Source organism: Metopolophium dirhodum, chromosome 3, assembly GCF_019925205.1.
Source record: "Metopolophium dirhodum isolate CAU chromosome 3, ASM1992520v1, whole genome shotgun sequence".
NCBI lineage: Eukaryota > Metazoa > Arthropoda > Insecta > Hemiptera > Aphididae > Metopolophium > Metopolophium dirhodum.
The window spans coordinates 4,394,071-4,420,319 of record NC_083562.1 but is presented as its reverse complement, the minus strand read 5'-3'; the positions used below and the strand labels follow the sequence as shown (position 1 = coordinate 4,420,319).

Sequence of the window (26,249 nt, the reverse complement as noted above, 5' to 3'; positions counted from 1 at the left end):
AACTGTCCATATTAAGTATAAATGCATACAATTATAATAATATGGTTAATTATTAGTGATTTTATTGTATTTTATAATGTTTAGTTTTTATATTATTTTGTTAATAGAACACGATTTACATTAAAAGCCCATAACTTTTATAGGTACCTACTCATTTAGTTTAGTAGTACCTATATAAGACTACAAAAAGAATAAAGTTGAAACATTATGTTTTTTTTATAAATTATACTAAGTATAATATTATATGCACTCATTAAAAAAAAAAATAATAATAATAATAATAAAAATAATCATCGAAATATATTTGCATCCAAACGACACCCTCTTTCCTTCTGGAATAACAAATTACCGCCGAACGTGGACGACTTGTGAATGATATTATCATTTGAAATAAACAGTTTCATTCGTCCGATGTTTATATCAAAATTATAGTGATTCAAAATATGAAGTTAGCATTGTAAATAAATCCTTGCAGTTGAAAATAATAAAAATTCCCCTGCACATTGTCTCTATTTTAAAACATTTATAAAAGGATTGAATGGAAGGCATTTTTTAACTTGAAAACCATTTTACCTTTTAAGGATTTAATTGTGTACATTTGCTGTGGGTATAGGCGTATTTTAGTGTACGTGAGAAATGAGGAATATACGTTCGTTTTATATTTTGAAAAGCGTAAAAAAAAATGTATGAGATCTACCACGAGCGTCGAATGATTGAATAGAGTGCATTAGCAACGCGTTGGTAATATCTGTAAACCTGTTGAAAGTGAAATGTTTAAAAGTTTGTATTTGGAAAAACGCATTATACAGTTTTCTAGGAAAAGTATGAGGGTGAAAATGTTTCTTAAAAGCGTTCTGTGCAGTCCTCTATATATTTACGACCGTTTAAAATAAATTATAAGCCTATATAAGTAAATAAAATGTTTATTGTAGTTTTATAATAATATTGGAGGAGTAAATTGTTCTTTTGTCCAAAGGTTAATCTGGTCCTATCGTCTATACCGTTTTAATGAGATTAATACACAATTGACAAATTACGATCTTTGTGACGAGACACAAACTGTGGAATTATTGTAATTTACCAGGTGTTATAGCAATTATAATATTATACCTCGGTGTCCACGTAACTTTTGTATTTTATAATTTTTATTTTTCAAGCAATAAATAATTTCGTAAAAATTGCTCACCCAGCTCACGATTCGGTCATATTACTCAAATGCTCAGGCTTGAATCACTGCAGGAACAAAGGCGCACGGATTTGGTGTCCGTTGGTTTAACAGATTTATATGTGGTTTGATCGAGGATCGAGTTAATGTCCCGAGACTACTAAAATATCTGAACAAAAAAACTGCAACACCTATAGTTTCATAACTCTTTTTACTTCCCGGTAGCTCGTATATATTATTAAAAACTTCTTGAAGTTCTAAAGAAAATTAGATCTTATAATTGTAGGTACCTTTAGTATATTTTATTCGTATGCACGAAAACACATTATAAATGCTCGTTTGCTCGATTTTATATTGCTACAGTCCACTCTTCGCCTATACTCGTAGTTATATAATCTATAAATTTAATTTCATCATCGACCCATCCCCGTCTTACCATTCAAAAGTAATGTATACGCTACTAGTTTTGTACATGTATACGGAATGCCAACAATAGTGTAAATGTATTAAATTAATCAAACCAAAAAAAATTAATAAATTCTAACCATAATTTTACGGACACACGTCATGTAGGTATATTTTATAAGTTCATTATAAAGGGGACGCTATATACGAACATTTACTGTCTGTCCGCCGAGCATACAATATAAAATACATTTATAAAAAATAAAGTGGCTTCGTATTTCTATCGTGGATGGTTGTATAGACTAAAATAAGAGTACAATTTATTACTTATCGTCAAGTTTAAACGAGAGAATTTAATCTACGATCGTACTAGGTACAATCATTTATACAATATTATAATTTAAAAAGTATTACACATAAACCAATGATATTATATACCAAACAATAATTCTCGTGCCCTAAAGTTATACATTATTATTATTGTTATTATCATCATTACTGATAACGTATTTTTGATTTTATACCAAAATTGTGTTGATGGACAAAGTTTTATTTTTTATAACCCATTGAAAAGACGGATATGATAAATCTCGTGTGGAATACATAGTTATATTTAACGATTATCTTTAATGATCGTGTTCAAATGAGTTAATAGTCAGTTTGTTAAAATCTGAAGTCATTCTAAACATTTTTCCAAGATTGTTTTGATTGTAATTATACTAATAATACTATACCACAATTTTAGATCGTACCGGTCGTAATGTAATAAACTAGAATCATTACAATTATAATGTTTCCGTATATTCTATGAGAAATATTTTCTTTGTGTTAAACTGATAATAATGTGTAGAAGATATGGTAAAATGTGCACAATATTGTACTATTGTATATACATACATATGTTTAAATAATAGCCATTTTCAATTGGCCAATGTATTTTTATAATAAATAAAATCAAAATAAATACCTATCGATCCATTTGATTTAAAAATAACTAAACTAAACCTTTATTTTATTTGTGTACTAAATATTAAACCAAAAATTAGAATAAAAAACTTTTTGAAAAACACGAAATAGTTTCAAATTAAAAGTTTAAGTTAAAATAACAAGAATCACAAAAAAATTATGCACACAATATAATATATGTACACAAAAATAGAATTAACGACGAATAAAAATAAAAAATATTATAGTACATAATTATTTTGAGTTTTATGAAAAATAAAATCAATATTACACTGCAATTAAATTTATAAATTAATAATTCAAGGAAATAATAACACCTCAACAGCAAGTTTAAATCACAAATATTATTTTAATAAAAAAAACTTCGATTCGCATACAAAAAACAATATGGCTGGTGTGTATTAAAACTAAAATACATTTAAATCGTATCTTTTTTCCCGTTCACAAAATCTACCAGACGGGAAATAGTATTATCATTGTTGGTGTAACACCGAAAATTATAATTTTAGTAATTATGTTTATCGCAAGGTTAGGAGAAAAATAAAATATACGAGTTTATACGGCAGAGAGAGAGAGAGAGAGGGGAAACCTAATTTTATTTTTAAACAATAAAAAAAAAACACGCGCTTATCTATAACCAAACACGGTGTATAAATAATAATAATAATAATAATAATAATAATAATATTATATACAAGTATATTGTATACGAATTGGGTATATAGGTATATACCTATATTTTATTATGCGGTTATATTTTATTTTATTTTTTTTTGTTGCTCGCAGATGCGGCATAACTGTTGCGAATTTTTGGACAAACCCCCAAAGGGAGGTGGGACTTGTTGCGCACGCTGAAACGAGAGAAAACACAGAATATTACCCTCTCGGACTGATCCACCCGCGTACGGATGCGTAGTGTTCGTAACAACGTAGCACGTACCTATATATATAAACGGAAAAGTAGATTTCACTCTGTACAGTATCTCCGTTTGTACCAAACTGGTCGCGCTCTGGGGCACAGGTAAGTGGTGTTCAATATTTTTTTCCCTCTTGTTCGTTCTTTCCCCCGTACGTACGTCAGTATCACGAGTTTTTTTTTTCTTCTTCTTCTTCTCTTTATTAAACTCGGACGGATATTTTTAATTTGAAAAATGTACCCACGACGGATCGCGCGACGCAAATAATAAATGTAGGCATAGGTTTTGTACGGATTCCGTTTTTACGTAGTTGCAGAGTCCGATGCGTCATGTGTCAAAAATTACGGAGACGCACGATATTTTTATAAAATAATATGATCAATTCATTAAGTTACCAATCGCGATATTTACGTTAACATATAAATAATTATAATAATATTTTGATTTTAAATACATTTTACCAAAAAAAAAGAACAAACAACTAAAATAATTTAGATATTTTTTTTCGGTCTACTAATAAAACATTTTAATAAATATTTACTTCAAATTAATTCTAGTTTTCTGATGGTAGGTTATACATATATGATACCAAATACATTTTAAAAATTAATTAATGTATGTGGCTTTTGCTGTTTTTTTTCAGAAGCTTTTAATAATATTTTTAAATGTTTAGTGTTTATGAAGTTTTGATTCGTGCGCTTGAATTTTTGTTAGGAAAAACGTCAAAAAAGAGTTTTTTTGTTAATTAATAATAATTTATAAAATTATATTGCAGTAAATTAAAATTGTATAACATATTAATGTATATAATTTGAATACGCATACTATTTATACCCTACGTTGAGATAAAGTTATGTTTTAAAATTATATTTGGCGAACTAAAATAAATAATATCCAGTACCATTACAGTGTTCGGATTAATATTAAAGAAACTAGAAAGCACAGAAATACAGAATTATGTTTAGTTTTTATACAACGTACAGTATGTCAGTATGTTAATATTTACTGTGATAATTGTCTCTGGTAAGGGTTTGATACAAATTAAAATAATTTGAGTGCTAAAAATGACTGCAACAAAACATCTAACAAATACCGAGAGAAGTTTCATTTTTTTCCATAAAAAACATTGTTTAACTCGTTCTGTAATTCTGTTTTGTTCATCTCATTATAATATGGTATTAATTCTTAAATTAATTCAACATTCCATTGTTTTGATTGTAGACTGTAAAACAAGTGTTTTCGCTGACAATTGTTATCATTGAATGTACTCGAATAGACGTATGGAATAATGTGATTACCTGAATAATATTTTATGTTTATTATTACAATAAATAAATGGCACATATAATTTTGTATATACTGAAACAAAGGCCAAAATTGCTAACGTTCTTTTAGTTTCTGAGTTCTAGAATAACAATAAATTGTAATCGAGTAAAATTGGTATATTTCATAAAAAATTATTTATCCGATTTTTAATATCTGCAGATTGAATATATTTTACAAGAATGCTGGCATTAATGTTTAACACTTTTTTTTCAATTAATCTTTGATTTGCTTCGAAAACTTGCCCAATAGCCGTTACACATTTACTTTATTATAATTATTACCATTATGACGTATTAATGACACATCTTACTGATGAGTAATAAATAACAAACTTCATTTTCTATACAAAATTACATAAGTAAAGCTAAATGATTTGGTCATTCATTGCCTATATTATGCATATAATATCTAAAAATACTAAATCGTAATAATAATAATATTAATGGTAGTTTATATAAAGACAGTCGAAATATTTATAATAATATTGTCATTTATTTAGACTATGCCGAGGTACCTAATACCAATAGATGAAAGGTATATATTATGTATCTATTATATGAATATAATATGTATAGGTGAGATTCTTTTTAAATACACGTATATATTATTTTCATTATCGAGTTTGATCCCTGCAGACTTTCTGCTTTGTGTACTTACTTATTTTTTGGGTTCCAATCTTCGAATTACACGCATTCGATATGTTAGATCTTTAGGGTGATGCCAAAAGTATGACGTTCCTACGATTCGTCAGTTGATTGATTGTTCCAGAGTTTTTGCTATTAGTATTTCGTTCAATTTGTTTTGTTACGTCAGAACTCGCAATTAACATTTTAAGATCACACCGACTACTGTTGTACAACTTCATGAATATCCTCATCTGTGGTGTTAATCACAATATAATATTTCGGTCCTGGGAATGGTTTTTTGGAACATCTGAATATCGATGAATACCGATTTGAACATAATGGACAATACCGATTATACTTTTAATATTATTACTTATACAATTGAATTCGATGCAGAGACTTTACATGTTTGTTAAAGATGTTCAGGTGTTAGGTGTTTGCCTAATTGTCGGTCGATTTATTACCCTTAATAAAAATGTATAATATTATACAATATTATGTATTATGTAGGCTAAATTGATTTTTTTTTTAAAAAGAAAAAACCTTTATATGTCTTAGAATTAGTTGAAAATTTAAATTTTTTTAATTCATAACAAAAAAAGTTATCATACAATATTATAATGTTTCAATAATACCCAACATAAATTAGTGCTATACAGTATAATATTTATTGTTATATTATCTTATTAATGTGGTCGGAATTTCATCCAATCAATTGCCTTGGCTCGTTGTATAGTAATTTTACTTTGATGTGGGTAATAACTAACAACTATAATATTAATGTAAAGATAAATCTAAATTTCATACAGTATCAGAGTAAATCTATAAACTTACCTATTATAATATTATGTTTGATTTTATCGAAACGTATGAAGGTACTGACGTACTGTTTAATTGTTTGTAACAATTTAGGAAATATGTAATTTATATTAATTTACTTTGAAAACTTTGTTACCTTTTCAATATCTTTTTTTTATTTTATCATATAAAATGTGTATTATTTAAAATCGTACCTTGGAAAATTTTTTTCAGTAAGAGAAACCTTAAACTGAACAGTGAATATACATATTATATATTATTTTATCTATATTATTACACTATTCTTTAGACCTAAAATTGGTAGACTTAAGTGCCCATTCTAAATGCAATTAAAATTGATTATTAAATATTTAAATTTTGAATTCGTTGATCTGTATCAACTCAGCTTTTCAACAATTCGTCCATCTGCTGAAAATAACAGTAATATTATTTCGTGTTCGTCCGAATACGATTTTAAACAAATATTTACCAATAGTGTTTGAAGTGGACAACACGCCATATTATTTTTGAAGATTAACTTTGGAACTAATTAACTGTTTTAAAATAAATCAACGAAAATTGTTTATTGTATTTTTCTCCAGTGTTGAAATTATTTTTTTTACATACATTTTGCTTTATTGGATATAAGTGAAACTATTGAAAAATATTATTTGAATTAAAACAAAAAAACATTGTTTGAATTGTTAAACAATAACGTTCGGGGAAAATGTATTTGTTTTTTTCTTAATAGTAACAATGACTTTTTTATGATGATAACAAAAGAGCTCTACGTCTATACTAAAAATACCAAAATTAATATTAAATGAGGCTAGGTTAGATCTTAAAAACTATCAAAAAATCATATCACGTTTTTTTATGAACAACTGGATTTTTATTATTTTTTGATGAATCAGTGGTTTTTTTTTATAGTTGATACCCTAAAGTCGTTATAGTTAAAAAATAATACTTTGTAATTACTTAAAAGGAATAAAAAAAATAAAGCTTTTTGTTCAATTGCTTTCATTTTTTTTTTTAAGATTCATTATTATACTAAATGGGTAACATTGTTTATATCATAGTCAGTTAAATTAAAGTATGTGTATTTATTTATTCTTTAAAGATTTTTGTGTGATGGTTTTGGTATATAATTAATACAACCTTTAAAAGATCCAAATTGTTTACGTAAAAATTCATAATAATTAAATTTATATAGTTCTTAACTGGGAATTATTTCAGTAGAATTTGTACATTTCTTTAAAATGCCAGTAAACTGTAGATTACGCAAACATTTGTTTTATGGTTCAAAAAATGGAAATTAAAAATTGTACTTTATGTACTATAGTTTTACATGATAGTTAGTGGTGTTATTACTTATTGTTGTCTTGCATTGTTCCCACATGTATTGCAAAGTTTTGAACAAATTTATAATTCGATTTATCAATGTTTGTAATTTTGTATTGATTTACAATGTTTTTCTTTGAATTTTTAAAAATTGTGAAAATAATATAACTTTACCAACCATCATTCACCGAGTTATTCCTAAAATTTTGTAACATATTTCCTATTGGGGTTTTTAATGATATTTACTGTGAGATAGTTTCTGTCGTTGTGGAGAGTTTGATTTTTATGCATCGGATGGGCATTATTGTGTGTATATGAAAATCTTGTTTTTATTTGTATTTGTTTTTTATTTAGCAACGGACTCTTGAGTTATCTCAGAATTTGATTTACTACGTCCACATGAGCTTCAAAATATGGTTTTATCGTAGGAGTTTAGTTGAAAGAGTGATCCTAATTTTAGAATTATTCCCTAAAGGGACGCCTATTTATCAGAAACGCCTACGTATATTAACTCTTTTGAAATACATGTTAAACTGTATGTTCATACTTCATAATAAGTTCAAGGAATTCAGTTTTTTGTAACATTTGGCAATTGAAAATAACTAACGTTCACGAATAAATAAAAAGTGAAGTTCACGTTAAACTATTTGATCTCTCATTTTTCGTTGATGTTAGATTGTTAGCTATAGTGTATGATTGTAAATTTTTCAAAAAAGTGTATTAAAATAATGCGATATTAGGTTCATCGTGCTGTGATGGTTGACACAATAGAATATTATACTCTCGCATCATAATGACGTCTATGAATATTATCGTAATTTGCCGAGTGTTGTTATCAAATCCAAATTGATAGTACCTAGTTATTAGTGAGGATTTTACTTACCTACTTCAAGAAATGCATTTATATATTTTAAAACAAGTTTTTTGTACGCCCTTCCAGAAAATGGCTTTGAATGTATTCGTAAGTTTACACGCGTTCCAAGAACTTACATGTGTGCTGATCGTATAAAATTAAGTAAGTTTTCGGGTAGATAATGGAAACGCATTATTTGCAGTAGTAAACCTGCAGTGGCCTGGGGTAGAGGGGAACCGTGCATAGCCAGCTGTTTAATGTTAAAATATATCAAGGAAGACAATTAATCGATGTAAAAGGAATGGCCATACCACTTAGGTAAATTTTTTTCACACAAGTTTATGGCAAAGTTTCACAATAACTAAGGTATAGATATAATACTTCGAGGATGATTTTGATACGAAGAACAGCCGTGAGGTACATAATGCTTAGAACATAATAAAGTTAGAGAGAAATATTATGTGGATAGGAGTTTAAAATATAAAGTCTGTGGATATAAAGAATCGTTATTTAAATGAATGTAAATAATATAATTGAACATTTCTAATGTATATTGAGTAAAAACTACTGCAGGTAAATACATTATATTGGCTTTCGTACATTTTTCAACAACTAAAAATAAAAAACCACCGACATCAAACCGTTTCATTGAATTGATAATGAATTTGTGTAATTTACATAGTTTGTTGTTATTGTTTGGCTATATTTCAATTAACATGTTATTATCTACTGTGTAATAAGTAATTATAAAATGGCGTATTTAAAATGGTATTTTGTGTGAGACAAATATTTGATTTACGTATATAATATATTCAACAAATATTACGTAGGTACCAACTATTATATTATTTATATTATAATCTAAAACAGAGGTTATACCTTTTTACATTATTTGGTATACCAAAGCCATATACATAGCTCGATTACATAATATTTTACATTATGATGTTAATTGATTTTCAATTAGATCTCTATTATACATTTTCTGGGCGAGTACTGTATAGTTTATAAAATAATTTTTTCATCAAAAATACAATTCACTGCTTATAATATTTAATTTTCACAAGGTAATTGTGATCGATTAAATAAATATTAAAATTAATAAAATTTTTCGTATTATAATCAATTTCAAATTTGATATTTACGCATAAGTCTCAAAAGTATTACTGTTGGATAGTTTCTTTAACCAAATCATTCATGACGTACAAAAATTAAAAATATCTTACGTGACATATTACAATACTTATATTGTACAAATATCTTTACAGATTTTATATTTTCAAATTAATGTAAAAAAAAATATATATAAGTCGATGCATAGACGAGTAGATTTTCTACAACTAAATTGTATGGTTATTAGTTATTATAGAAGTTATTAAATACAAAATGTAAACATTCTACTTAACTTATACTCGAATAACAATTTTGAGAATAATTTTAGAAATTTGCGGTGCATATAAAATATAAATGGTAACTCACTATAATATACTATCCATATTTGTCTACAAATGTCTACAAATATCTACAAAATAACGGTGAGGTATATTTATTTTGATACTTCAATATTTTATAGTAACATCGTTTTTCTCAATTAAACACAAGCAAAATAGATAATACTCCCAGTATTTGTGGGAATAATGGTAGGGGTATTAAAAAACTATATACTAGGTATATTTTTTTTTTTTTTATTAATCAATAAAATTTTACAATTTACAATAACAAATTGATAATTACAATACTTGATTATCTATCTTTTTTAAGCATAGCTTGAGTTAGAGATAGAGAGTGTAACAATGCTATTCTAAAAAAGATCAAAAAAGAAAAAAGAATAATAATATACAATTATATAAGTAAAAAAAAACGTGAACAGTTTAGTTAGTTATTTAAATAAAACAATTTTAAAATATAAATATAGAAAAATCAAAAATTACAATAGAAAATAATAGACATTTTTTAACATATTAAAATTTAGAATTAAGATTCATAAAAAGGTAATATCAAAAATAACAGAATATTATTTGACATTATCAAGTTAATTTACTTGAATATAACTATCTATACGTTATCTATATATGTATATTATATGTATAATTTTATTTACATTGAAATATTTTTTTTAATAGTTTTCATTTGTATATATCTAAACGTATAGTAAAAAAATCCAAGGGGGGGGGGGGTGTATGTACGCCACTATTAGGCTCTAGATTTAATCTAATAATCTTGGCGTAAGATAGTGTTATTTTTATTAATTATTATATTTAATTCGAGACGAAAGAGATATAATCACATTTGTAATATGATTCTGTCTGGAAGGTTCAATTTAATAAGCGTTGTCGTTTATTATTTTTCACTTAAATGACCATAAAAAAAAAATGCTAGTCAAGATTTTAGAGATGTCATAAACACAGTGTTATAAAATGGTGCGATGGATACTGTTGTACATGGTAAATAATACTATGAGTTGAAAAATTTAAAAACATAAACAAATTATTAAACCTCACTACAGTTAAAATATCGCATTAAAATCAAAATTTAAATAATATTTTGTCCATGGTACATTTTACCGTGTTTTTGCTATTTTCCCGTAGCTCATACTATACACATTATTATCTTAGTAGTTATATTGTTTGCAATAAATTCAAAAGTTATTTATACTTAAAAATTTAAATTATGGCAGTTTTAGTTTTATTTTAATTCAACACTAAAATTTATTTTTTAAGCATTTATTACTTTATTTTAAGTATACGCGAGTAACGTGTGTACAATTTTTACTATGATTTATGACTAACGACTAAGGGTGGTTTCAAAGTAAATTATCAAGGCCATTAAAATGTGTATAATATGATAATTTTAAATAGCTAATCAACTAGTTTTTATATCTTATGTGTAGTAAAAATAAAATATCTCGGACGTTTTATACGAGTTTAAATTTGGTATTATAATATGCGTGCCTTTACCTAGCTGCAGCTTATTAGAGGTCCGACAAAATATTCAAACGTTTAGCACGGAAATATCATTTTATAAATACCCAACAGATGTTCATTTTTGATAAACTGTTTTGGTAGGTATTCATTATTTACTTGGACACTTCGCGAGATTTTTCATTCTATTTTCTGGATTACGTGATGTGATCATTTTTTGAACTTTAGATTCATCTTATGTCATAATAATAAATGCATTTTGATAATGAAAAAAAATTCACAAAAACTGCGGTTTTCTTCTATTATTAAATATAATGCAACCAAAAATTTAAATAGTTTGACTTGTTTTTATGCTTATATTGTATTGTTTTCTCTCTGTATTTCGAGCTTATCGAATTCTTTTAATTATCCATTCGTATAAATGTTTTCATTAATTATTTTTTGTAAAAGTATTCAAATCAAATAGGCCACAAAATTCTTTGAATAATAAATATTATAACGTTGAAGTACTTGAGATGTATAGTTGCATTGTATTCATTAGAATTAGCATTGTAAATTATTATTCCCATTACATGTACAAAATATCAGTAATTTTCAATAATCCATCCTCCGAATCTGATTCACAAGGTAGGAACTTACTGAAGTTTTTTTAAAACTATTGGAATATATACGTTATTCTATTTTCAAACTTTTTAAGTCGATTGTTGCTTGGTGGTTTTTAATCCTTTTTCGCTTGACGGAACTTAAAAATCTGCCTCCAAAATAATTTGGTATAAAATGATATACAATGGTCAATGGTTAAACTGTCTGTCAGGAATTCATAGTCCCATGTAGTATCAGAAAAACAAATACAATGGAGTATGGAGGTAATTTATAACTCTTATTACCGTTGTTGATTTTTTTTTGCTGAATATAACGAAAAATAAAAATAAGTATGTATTATTTGAATCGTTAAAAATAATGTGTTTAATTTAATTTTTTATATATTCCAAGACTAAAATAATGAAGTATCATTACTTTTATCCTTAAATTTTCTAGATAGTTCATATGTACAAAAAAAATTAACCTAACTGTCTGTCGGGGCTTTTGAGTCCAGACCATGGATGCCTGACGGGGACTACAAAAGGATAAAGGGGAAAAAAGTATTTATTTTTTTTTATATTAATTCTTAAATAACTAATTTAAAAGATAATAAGAAAAAAAAACATACATTTTCAAAGTTTTTCGAGCTATAAGCAGGAAAGGGTTAAGGTTTAACTCATGATTACACCGAAACAGCTGCTGCAGTGGCGGTCACAACTGTTTTATATCAGGACACATATTATTTTCATTACGTCTACAATTTCCCCACAAGCACAAAACTCTATAGGTACTTTAGATCGGTTCTAAGCGAAGTAATGAATCTATTGCCTACGGCGTATGATGTGTGTCTTTTGATTATTATTAATTAATTTACTTTTCTGAGCGTTTTTTTTTTGTCTATCATCACTTTTTGGAGCAGTAAAATGGTTGAACCTTAAACTCTGGTAGCCAATTGGATCTAATTGGTACTTTGAGGGTCAAAAATTTCCCGTACTTTTTTTAATAAGTAGGAAAAGCCAACAAAAAATAATTACTCACATGAAAAACGGGAACGTATTTTATGCAACACCTATTTTTTACAACATTTTTTTGGAATTCAAAAAAATTGTTTATCGTAGAAACTTAAATTATTTTATCAAAGTGTTTACAATTTAAATGTAATTTTTATATATAGTGCACATAATGTATAAGTATTAAGTACCAGGTACTTATATATTTAAACAAATAAATTATACTCAATATTGTACACAACAGTTGTATTATATGCATACAAACTTTATTATCATTAGTAAACTGTGAAATTGCAATTTCATGTTAAATTTGCATACATATATCGTTACTCATGAATATTACAAAGTTATTAAAGATATTTTAGATGAAGACTTATTTATGATGCAGCTATTGATAATAGCACTTGATCCAGAAATAAACTTTTAATTTCAAAATGTGTATTTATTATAGCTATTATAACTAATTCGATTGTACTCGTAAAATTACCATGTAAACCACACAATTGAAAAATTCTCTCCGACAAGACGTATAATAGGACGTATATTTCAAGCAAATTTTTTTAGCATTTTCTTCTAATACGATAAGTCAGGGGTTTCTAAACTACGGCAAACGGGCCATTTCTGATCCGCGAGTAAGTTTTGACTGGTTCACTAATTGAAGAGAATAATCCAAAATATACTATTATCATACTATATATTATATTTTTGTTTGTATTAAGCTTTAATAAGTTGGTACAACTGACAATATACCCCTCCGTTTAATATAACAATTATTAAACATAACAATCAACAACAATTAATACGTATTAAAAGTAGACGGAAAAATACTCTATATTATAGATTTAAATGTTTCTCGTCGTATCTGAAAACAAGTTACAGTTATAATAAATATTAGTTACTATCATTATAAACAAAACTTTTAGTCCATGCCCAAAATGTGATTTCCTGCAATAAAACCGGAAACCCGCGGACGATAGATTCGTGGTTTTCTCGCAGAAATGATCGCTGAATTAGAGCGACGACGTCCGTCAATATCGATAGCAGAGGAGTTTACGACTATTCTATTATTTTCCTCTAACAGGCAGCATTTATCGATTTTACAGGGTAGCTAGGTCCAAAATTGTTATATAATATTTTCTAATATTATGTATTTTGCACTTGGTTTAAGTTGTTTAACGTTCAAACCGCATTTTATTTTTGAGAGTTCCTATAGGTACATTGATTACACTCGCACATTATAATGTAAGCTAAATACGTGAATATGTAATATTATTATGTTCGTTTATAATATAATAAATCGCTAATGCCTACAGCACTACCAAATCGTGCGCCGCGGACGTTTGTCCTCATTATTTCCGCGTGCTAGTAATACAGGTGGTCGTATGGTATTAAATCAATTTCGGAGGGAATATTATTGTGTATTGTTAAACGCCATATACTGATTAATCGCGAAGACCACCGCCTACCTTACCTAACCTACGGTAAACGTTCTGGAAATGCATCGGAATTGTATCGCACAGATATAATATAGGTACGTGTTACATTAACATAAGATAAATGAACGAGTCGGTATATGGCATAGTATATAGGTACACGCGATTTCAGTTACCGAATTTGGACGTTTTAAGTGCAGGATATTACAATGATTATAACTACCCGAATGTGTTATTGACGACGACAATATAAACTATGTGGAAGGGCTCGATCTACAAACGATTGTTCGCACGCCACTCGTCGAATGCACAACGCCTGGCGGGCGAAATTTTATTTTTGTAATATTCAAAAAGGAATAATAGTAGAGAATTAAATTGTTGCCCATATATTTAGATTATATTTTTCTAGACTTTATAACATGATTTCCAAAATATTTTGTTTTTTTTACCGAGCAGTTTTCCTAGATCAGTTAAAAATATTAAAAATACACAGCCACACAACTTTTTGTGTAACCACAACATTTGGCGGTAATTGTCAAAATCACGAAAAATTGTAATTTATTATTAATAAAATTACCGACCAGTTAATTTTGCGAACAAAAACTTATCTCAGTGTTGAAGATCCAGTTGTACAGCTCCAAAAAAAATTTCATCGGACACAAAATTAAAAAACACATCAACGTAAAACCAATTGGTACATTCCTCGCTCCACTCATAAAATCTAAATAAATTGAAACTTGTATTCAAAAATCTCCCACGATTACCTACGACCTATTAGAAAAGTGCCTGATAATTATTAAATTTGTTTTTAAAACTACAAACCTTTCACCACTCTATTCTATTTTTACTTATCTATTCTGTGCTTTCACTTCAAATATTCGGATTTTTTACATAAAAATTAACATTATTTTACATATTCTGTCGATACAGTTTTATATAAACACAGACTACCTATATATTATACAATTGTTTTAATATATTTATGTATATATTAATTGATCCGAAGCGTTAATTAATGTTTGACCTAATTCAAAATGTGCAGTATGCGAATAAAATATATATATTTTAGCTCAGGTTCCGCGCACCATATTAGGATACCTATGACTATAATACCAATAATAATTGTATAATCGAGCGGCGCATGTTATTACTCTCATTATTATGATTATTGTGTTGTTATTGTATAGTGAAGATGTTTTAGGCTTGTGAAGAGTAGCACAATCACATTGTTCAGACGTATATAAATTTATAGTTTGTATATGATATGATATTAATATTATTATTATGTTTTTTGATTGCGACTGTTGTAAGACAGAAGTGTTTGCGACTTTTTGGGCATCGCTCAGTAGCGGTAATGTAACAAACGTTTAATCGAAGCGGATAATGATATAATAGATTTATTACAGTTATTGTAAAATTTGAGTAAAATGTTTGTAAGTTGGTCCGACACTATTAATTATCTGTTTTATTACTTATTAGTACATGTGAATTTTGAAAATCTATAATTGCAGTTCATCATAATAACCACCTGTAATCAATAAATATGATGTACTTAAAATTTGAATACGAACCGAATGTTTCAATTACATGTTTTGTGAATCGCTTAAATTTTATTTTAACATTTTTAAATACACCCAATATATATATATATATATATTATATATATTTTACATTAGTAAATTAATGTATTAAGAAACAAATTATTTCTTAAACCTAGTAAGAATAATTAAATTTAAATTCAACATATTATTATTATTATTTTTTTTTAATGTAATATAATTACCTACGTAGAAGATGGAACCAAAATTGATGACAATTTGTACATGATAAAAGTTACGTCTAGTTTTTAACTTTGCAAAACCAGTATTATTTGAACATAATTTTTTTTTATATATTTACGAAAACTTTTTCTCTTATAAATAAATTACGTTTCTTAAAAATGTTAAGACATAATTCACGGATTTCTCAACTCTAATTTATTTTTCATCTAGTGGACCTGTTTATTATTCTACGTTTACAAATTGGGTTTTCACGCCATCTAAAATTGGAAAACACAGTTATATATTTGATATCCCAACAAATGAAAAAAACCGTTTTTTTTTGTAAGGTGCGTCACACAACTGCGATTAAAACATAATTATTTATTTTGTCTAAATTCGGTGACTATAATGGTACATGATTTTATAAATTATGAACGATGAAAGTTCTACCAAAGACACTAAAGACAATATTATTATGGACTATCATGGATGTTGAATTTCAGATGCTATCGTTCATTAGATGGTTATTTCTTAAACGTGTGGTTTGAAATCGATTGGTTTGCGATGATGATTATTTGTTTCTCTTAATTTTTGTTGGCAAATACATTTTCCGTCAGGTAGTACGCTCAGAAAGTTTCGTAACATTCTTTCGTGTACTCAAAAGCAGACGGTACCACCTATACTTTCGAACATTTTACTCTACGGTATTGCCGTAAAAACTGCCAATTAACGGTAACACGCAAGAGAACCGAATTTAAGGAAAAATTATATCGATTTTTAAATTAATCTACAGACATAATTTTTTGGTTTTCAGATGATTACTTTTATTCATATTTTATAGGCATATCATTTTCAAATGTGATTTCGTAATGTAATTTTTGGTCTCCAAATAAATTTAGAATGATTTTTACTTAATGAATATATTAAACAAATTTAAATATGCGTGTATCAAATTTTTAAAAGCTTAAAAGAACCTAATTTTTAGGTATTTGAGTAAAATTTAATTTATTTTAAGCAATTAACTTATTTAGATTTTTTCTCAAAATATACGTGTCTGTATAGCGTGTATATATATTTACCAAACATCAAATAATACTTTACACAATTTTAATTAAATTTGAACATAAATTATTGCAGTCTACGAGAAAACTTGATATTTTCATTCGTCAGTCTTGTGATTTTCGCAATTACAGTGGTTTTTGATTTATGTTTAAAAAAAAATAGTGGGAAATTTTTGTATTAAAAAAAAACATGTATACATTATGTATGTTTTAAAATGCAGATTATTATAGTTTCGAGGTATATAAAAAATACATATAAGTACTGTATTGTACATAGTAAATTTAAACTATCTGCTATACCTTACTATAGTTTATAAAAAAATACTTAAAATAAATTACATATTTACGTTTACGTTTAAATTCAGACATGCGTTATACTAGAATAATACTAGATATTATATGAGACATAGAAACAAACAATAAAAATAATCTGTATGCAGATTGAGGTACTTCAACAATTTCAAATCCAAACAAAAAAATAGGAAAGAAATTCAATAACAACATTACTAGGAACCTCGAAGATAACTATTATTATCTTGAACTAATATCCGTATTTCTCTAACATTCTTTTGTGATTTTCTATAAATTAAAAAAAAAACCCTAGAGTATAATATAGTTATCAAAGTATTGACGAGTAGTAGCATTTAAAATTGTTTAGACATTCCGATAAAATTAGGTACCATTTTATACTAAAATTTAAACATCGAAGAATAAAAAAAAAACCACAAACTAACGATTTTTTTTTATCTTTATAATGACAAACGAGATGTCTCGCTTTTAGTTATTTTGTTTGAAAACATGTAATATGTGCGTATCATAAAATCTAATAGAAATGTGTGTGTATCCACTGCGAATCGGCTAGATAATTTGAACAAAATACTGCAATCATGTTGTACGCACATTCATGGTGTATATACATTATATACATTATGTATACACTTTACATTATGTATGTTTTAAAATGTAGATTATTATAGTAGTTATAGTATTAATATTATAGTTTATTATAGTTTCGAGGTATATAAAAATACATATAGGCACTGTTGTACACAGTAAATTTAAACTATCTGCTCGTTTATAAAAAAAATACTTAAAATAAACTATATATTTATTAAATAATAGTATACGTTTAAATTCAGACATTCATTATACTATAGAATACTAGCTGATATTATATGAGACATAAAAACAAACAATAACAATAATCTGTATGTAAAATGGGTACTTCAACATTTTTGAATCAAAAAAATAGGAAAGAAATTCAATAGGTAACAATATTACTATAACTCGAAGATTATTACTAATATCCGTATTTCTCTAACATTATTTTGTAATTTTCTATAAATTAAAAAAATAAACACTATATAGAGCATAAGACGTTATCCAAGTATTGACTAATATTAGCATTTAAAATTGTTTAGACATTCCGTCTAAACGAGATGTCTTGTATTTAGTTATTTCGTTTAAAAATATGTAATTTGTGCGCACCATAAAATCTAATAAAAATGTGTGTGTATATTGTGAATTGGCTAGATAATTTGAACAAATTACTGCAATCATGTTGTACGCACATCCGTGGTGTGTAATAATATAGTATGTATATTATTTTTGTTCCGTCTCTCTCGTATTATTTAACGGCCAAAATTGTCTATTGGCCGTCGCGTTTTATATATATTGACCTCCGCCGTACATAGCTAATAAATTTCGACACGCGAATTACGACTTACGGAAGATAGGTACCCATTCGGTAAGCCGCAGAATATCACTTAACGTGAATCATATTAAATTGCAGATTCCTTAGTTCCGATAAAATGACGTATAAAATACCCGGAATTACTTAATAAAAACAACAATTTATGTTTTTGCCGTTGGTACACAAAACAAAACATCTTAATAAAAAAATATTTTTATACGTTGATTCGATATAGTCCAAGTACCCACCTACGTTATATTTTAAAAATATGTTACCTACCGTTCACTTATTTTTATATTTATACCTACTTATAACTTGACAGTTAATCGTACTGATTTTATGACAGTTTATGACTCGTACAAATAATTACAAATTCTGTCCCGGAAAAGTAACGTACGTTTCAAAATAATAACCGTCTTTAATGTAGACATAAACTATGTAAACTATACAATGTATGTACACATTTTGTTTTTTATTCGAAATACTATACATATTATACTATACTATATATATATATATATATATTATTATGATTGATAATTTATTAATAAAAACTGATTAATAAAGTAGGTTCACACTTAAATGCTAAAGATATGTAGGACCTACCTACCTACTGAATATCATTTAGAACGTTTTGATTTAGTTTGTATAACTTTTCGGCGTTATTATATCGTATCCTTAAAAATAATAACATTTATAAACATGTATTTTTTGTCAGTCCATCAAATTAGTATAATATTACAGAAAGAAAAATAACATAAAATAATAGAATATTAAATTTCATTGCATGAATTCAATGTAATATTATAAGAAGCTAGAAGCATATTATTAAATTATAATTTATAACACTATTCCATGAACAAAAAAAAAAATGTCTCTACTGTGAACTATCATGATAAATATATATATTAAAAAAAGTCTTTGTAGTGATATCTGGAGCTATATTGTCATGTTTGTTTGTACAAAAGTTTCAAAAGTTTAAAACGAATTGGCCATCGATGCTTGCTATATATCCACCACCGTAGGTACCTACTACACTTATAATAATGTTTGAAGTTAATGATGCAACTGTTTTGTTTTGCTGCTACCCACCGAGATGATAATAATAATAATAAAAAAACAACTCAAAGAGATTTAAAAACGATGGTATGCTTAGCTATACTGTTATAATATTTACATTGTTACCAATAGTAGGTATTCTGTTTATGATAATATCGTCCACGACGCATATATTCAGTAGGTATTTATTTATTTAACCCAGACAGACATTTCTTTTTCTTTTTATTAAAAACAAATATACAAAGTAGGTAATACATTGTACATTTTAGTTTTTAATTATCTTCTATAAGACATGCATGAAGCACCTACCATAAAATGGGGTAATTTTGATAGTTTTTTACTGGTTTGTGACAATTTTACTTTTTATTTTATGGATAACTTCTGTAGTATTGACGATACAACTCTCAAAATTAAATATTAGTTACAGCTAGTTATGATCATTATTTTAAAGTTTTAATTTTTATTTCTGATGTTATCTTTTGAGATATCAATCTTTTTAATATGCTATCAAAGTTACACAACATAGTGGGAAACTTTGATACCTATATTTCTTAATGTGATATCAAAGTAAACCCATTTTATGAAAAAAAAATTAAATCATCATAGTACTCTGGTGAATAAAAATATATGGGTATCAAAGTTACCCCGCGAATTCAAAGTTACCGTAAAGTTACCGTAAGTAAATGTTTAAGTGTTAAACAGATTCATACCTCCAAAATCTCATCAGGTGTTCGTTAATTACTTATAGTTAAGACTTGCGGCGAGTATATTATGGAACTACTGTAATAGGCCAGTACGATTTCTTAATATTACATTACATATTAGACGTTCGAAGCAATTTAAAATATGAATTTGATTTGTATGGACTACCACCACATATTATAAACACCTGACATAATACAATAGTCATCTAACGAAACTATTGTATTATAAACCTGCAGAAAAAAATACTTAAATATAATTTTTTTTTGTGAGCTAGTTGCAAAATATATAAAATAATAAACTTTCGTTGTACAATATAACTTGGCTTATCTTACTTATATTCATAATTCGTGTAAAATAACAATTAGGCCGTGTTTTTCTCCATAAATGGATGTTGAGACGAAAATTTAAACCGACTAATTCCGATAAACTGAAGGTTTTTTTTTAAGCTTTTAAAAAGATTGAATAATATTCCGTAGGTCGTAACTACGTAGTCGCGTACCCTTTTGATATTAATGTGTTGCTTTAAATTCTTAATTAAAAGTGAAGCGATAGAAGACCAGTTTTTTTTTTTTTTTTATTAATTGACGTATAATTTTATTTTCTTGATGGTAGTATGGTAAAAAATCTTATGTTGAAATATAAACGTAATGTATCAACAAAGCGATTGTGATAAACATGGTTGTTATGATTCTAAAATGGCAAGTTCTATAAATCTTAACTATAAATATACAGTAAAAAAAGTGTTTTATCTCAACTACGCAATTTACTTGGAAAATAATAACTCTGAGAAGTACGTAATTACAAAGTAAACGTATGCTACTTGTTCCACAAGATCTTATCAATTTTAAAGTATCATATTAAAATATTATAATAAAACTGAGTTTTTAAAATTATGTTTCAATTAATAATATTTCATGTGACATCATTTTGAATAGAATAATTACTGAAACACAACACCGACATAACATAAAATTGTAATGAAACACCGAATTACCGGAAAGTATAATTAAAATATAATTAGGGTGTCAAAATATAAAAATATTTACTAAACAATGTGAAAAAAAATGTCAAATGATAACAAAATGAAAATTCAAATATAATAGGATCATAATAGGTGAAAGAAAATAAGACAAAAACGTTAAACAAGGATGACCGATCACAAATCAGTAAACTTTGATTTGTAATAAATCTTCAGTAGTGTTATTTAGGAGAGGAGAACTTAGTGGGCCACGGCACAGTCTAACTTTTAAAGGCTTATTAGGCCTACTACGCTACTACGATTGCATCTCTTTATAAAAAAAGGTTTTTTAATATTATATTATGTCGGTACACATATTTTTTAATTCATTTCCTACACATAAAAAAAATCATTCTGTAGTTTTTAGTTTGGTTGACTTTTGTAGTAGGTAGGTATTATATTTATCAGCGGCGTGCCCAAGGGGGGGGGGGGCTTAGTGGGCGAAGCACTCCCCCAAATTCAAAGAAACTTTTAGTATTTAATAGTATAGGCCTGCAAAACACGGGCGGCAATGCCAAGTTCTACCTAGGTGGAACATTGAAACAGGCACGGGGTAGGCCGAGGGTGGTTTATTTAAAAAACCAAAAACCGTGGTATTAACAATCATATTTTATATTATTTGTAAAAGAGCTGGTCAAAATGTTCTCTCGTCTAGTAAAATTTGAAACGACGCTACTGCTATAAATATTTCGCATATTATTTCAACATTAAACACAAGCAAAAATATAATAATAATAATATTGTCTTTGATGATAGGCACCTGCTAGTTCCCTTGGAAAAAATAAAAATTTTTCTGAAATGTCCTGAAGAAAATCGCGGTCTCTACAGTCGTCTGTCGATATATTCGTCGCAGATTTTGGACACTTCGATCAATATAGTCGTTAAAATATATACTTACTTTATTTACCCGACACAAGACCGATTTTATTGTTCCGATATAATTTATTGCCGTCGTATGTCAAGTCGAAAAGGGAGAGATTTTCCCGGCGTCTGAAGGTCGTCGCCGGAAGAGTGTTTCCGTAAGCTTTTAATTGCGTTTCAATTCTATATAGCACAATATCATGTGTGTCGTTCGTGTAATATTTATGCCTCCGACTGCATTATAATATATAGTTATTAAAAGTCATGTACAACATATTATTATATATTGTTCGCAGCACATGCTTTATATACTATATACGTCTCGCAATCGTACCTACTACAGACCGGTGTCAGCGAAAGTCCTCTTGAATTCGATAATGTTACGTAGGTATAATATTTTTAATTTTTCAATCGATCCGGAGAACTTTTTTCGCTATTACGTCGCTTTTTTTTAATCCACTATATTGTTGCGCATACGCGAGACGAGAGCTTCAAGTATAGACGAACGCACATAAAATTAAAACCGCCTTATAGGTATATACCGCGAGGCTGATTTTTCAATTTATCGTAAGCCAACACATATATTATTATCTTCTTATCCGGCCGTTATACGGTTTTATTTTTTTTCAACGTTGCAAAAGTGCGTCATAATGTTTTGCATTTTTTTCGCATAACTATTTAAATAGTTTTACACACTCTTGCCCTTGTATAAAAGTCGAAACAAAAGATAAAATTGTTTGTCGTCTGTTTCGCCCGCACGACTACGAAAAATCAGCGAAAACCATATTATCCTACCTACGCGATGCATATAATAATAATAATAATAATAATAATAATAATACGTAAATTATAGTTAACACTATATAATTTCGGTGACACCGATGATATCAGTTGCTTTAAGATGCGTGGTATTATTTTTATCGATATAAATATCGATTTCCGATGCCACGCCGGATGTAATCGATGAGGTTAGATGGAAAGAATAATATGTGTTTTGGCGTATAAAAAATAACAATTTGTATGTATATAATAACGATCCAACGGGATCGAGTGGATGCATCGAAGTAAAGTTAACGCTCGCGACTTATACAATACACGAGGCGTACGCCGTCTTTATTTGGTTTTCACTGCATTCGATTATATTCTACTCCAGACGCCATTATTTGCTATACGAAAACAAACACAATATATGGTATTATGTTGTGCAGCACTGCAACGACGCGGAAACGTATATGTGCTGTGTACGGAATCTATCGTTCGATGCCTTACCCTACATCGCGAGTCAGCACTGTGCATTGAATAATAATTATTTAAATTTAATATCATTATATTATTGTATTTGGTATTGTATGCGAAATGTTACGTTTTCGTCGGTGGCGAATGTGCAACCTGTTTAACTCATCATCGAATGCCCCTAAAAGTCACTGTAACTGTCCACCGGCGATTGTTAATTAACTGCTGCGCCTGGACAATTTATATAATTTACGTACCTGACATTTTTGTTTTTGTAAGTCGCATCCCCAAAAAGGGTACAATCTAGTTGCGACCGGTATACATATTTGAAAGTCTTCTTAGTTATTTTTAGTATACACTGTGCTTGCGTACCTTACATTAAAAGCAATAAGTCAACTATCATTACCTATACTTATATAATCTTATAATTCATTTTTTAATATTATTATTATTTAAAACAGTTAGTATAGCATGCGTCACTAATGCAATATAAAAATGTTTATAAAATATGTCTTAATGAATTTATTGACTCACTTATTAATCATAATGTAAAAACAAGAGACTAAGTCCTGCAAGACGCACACATAGTCTGATATAGTTGTATATGGTTAAGATTATAACATTATAATGTTATGCGCGCCTTGTACAGAACAGAAAGTAATGCATTTAATTTTATCTCCTTAAAGGAACTTACATAACTTATACATTAGACGTAACCTGTTATTTTTCGTGCGGGAACTTATCAAACCCCTAAAGGACGCACACCCGGGTAGTATATAGTACATACTTGTGTATAATTTATTTATTTATTTATTATAAAATAATACGAAACATACAAAATAATATAATATTATGATAAAGGCGGAACCGAAAGTAATTTTTTAGTCACGAGAGCTTTATCCATACGCGTTTGTGTGTGTTCGTACATATTCTGTTTACTAATAAAAAACGTACACTATAAAATGTGTACATAAAATTAATCATCATCCTTATTTCGTTATCTAACCGAAACGGAGAAGTATATTTTCGTAAGTCCGATAATATTATCGTCTGTCCATGTAAGATTATCGAGTGTCACGCATAAACCGCACATAATATACGAACTGCGAGTAACAAGCACGACGCTTATGGTTTTAAAATAATAATAATATCTTATCCGTGAAACTTTGTTCTAATATGAAATTCATATAAACCGAAAAAGAGGAGAGAATTAAATGTGCACGTATCCAACGCTTATACAACTGTAATAATAGGTAATTACGTGTATGTAGTCAAAAACTCAAATTTGAATTTTCAATTACATAGGTAGGTACAACAAAATACTCATAACAGAGGTTTTTTTATTATTTTTAACAATACGTATGACGTGTAATATTATGATTATTGATTTTAAAATTGTTTTAAATATTTGGTTAAATGTATCAACGGATGTTCTCCGTAAGTCATCTCAAAATTGTATCTTTATTCTGTTTGCCAAACAGAATTTTTTATCCAACCCACATTATACAGGAATAAAGTATCTATTTTTTAGTTAAGACGAAACTTTCTTTGTTATTCGGTACTCCGGAAATCTTTCTTTTAAAATAATAATTTTAAAGATTAGAGAGGGTCCTTCTGAGGTAGGTACTCCAACCAAGTAGGTACTTCATTGAATACAATTTTTTATTAAATTACATCGATATATTACTATTATACTCAAGGGTTGTTACAATTTATTTATTTATTTACATTTCTGATGAGGTTTCAAAGTTGTTCTCGTTTTTTCGTTCAAAGGATATAACGACTTAAATTTAAGATTGTTCTGATTAAACGTTGAACTATACTAACCCCTATCATAAGTTTCAGTCAAAAATATTCGGCGTGGATCTTTTTCCAGCTTTGATCTTAAAATATTCATAATATAGCAAATAAAGTAGAATTTAAAAAAAAAAATGTCTTTGATTGCTGGGTTCCCTAAGATACGACTCTAAGCGAGATTTACCGATGGTAGAGTTTCATAACTTTTGAGCTGAAATACAATCGAAAATAATATCGATAATCATTCTCTAATCATTAACCAATATAATATAATGTGCATGTATGATATAATGCGTATTGTACTTTTAAAGCACATAATTTTGTCAATCGATAGATGACAATATACTTCAGTGAAAAACCTATATACATTAAATTTCAAATCGTTCAAACATTTATTTGATTTAACAATATGTATACCATACGAATAAGAGACGTTTTCTCCCGAGTTTCCATTAAATGTATATAGGTTTTACTTACTGCAAAAGATTTAATTCGAGGGAAAACGAAATATTATATATTATTAATATGGTTTTGAAAACAAAGGACACTGCAGAATGTCGATGAGTGTATACCGACAGGTATTTACGTTCAGCTCAGCCACGATTATTTTGTCTTTTCGATTTCGGTCACATTATATACTGCTGCACGTCGTCTTGAACACAGAAATCTAACTCTCGTGTTATCTATACCATAACATCTCAATCCAGCACGTACAGGAC

The 26,249-nt window shown here is 27.7% G+C and overlaps 1 protein-coding gene across 1 annotated transcript in view; it reads left to right on the top strand.

The window, feature by feature from the left end:
- Positions 1–26,249, top strand: part of LOC132941714 (uncharacterized) — a 74,357-nt gene that overhangs the window by 23,570 nt on the left and 24,538 nt on the right. Inside the window, exon 2 of the mRNA XM_061009864.1 lies at positions 3,323–3,557. Within this exon, the coding sequence (XP_060865847.1) occupies positions 3,445–3,557 (113 nt within the window). The 5' untranslated portion in view covers positions 3,323–3,444. The remainder of the gene's footprint in view (positions 1–3,322; positions 3,558–26,249) is intronic.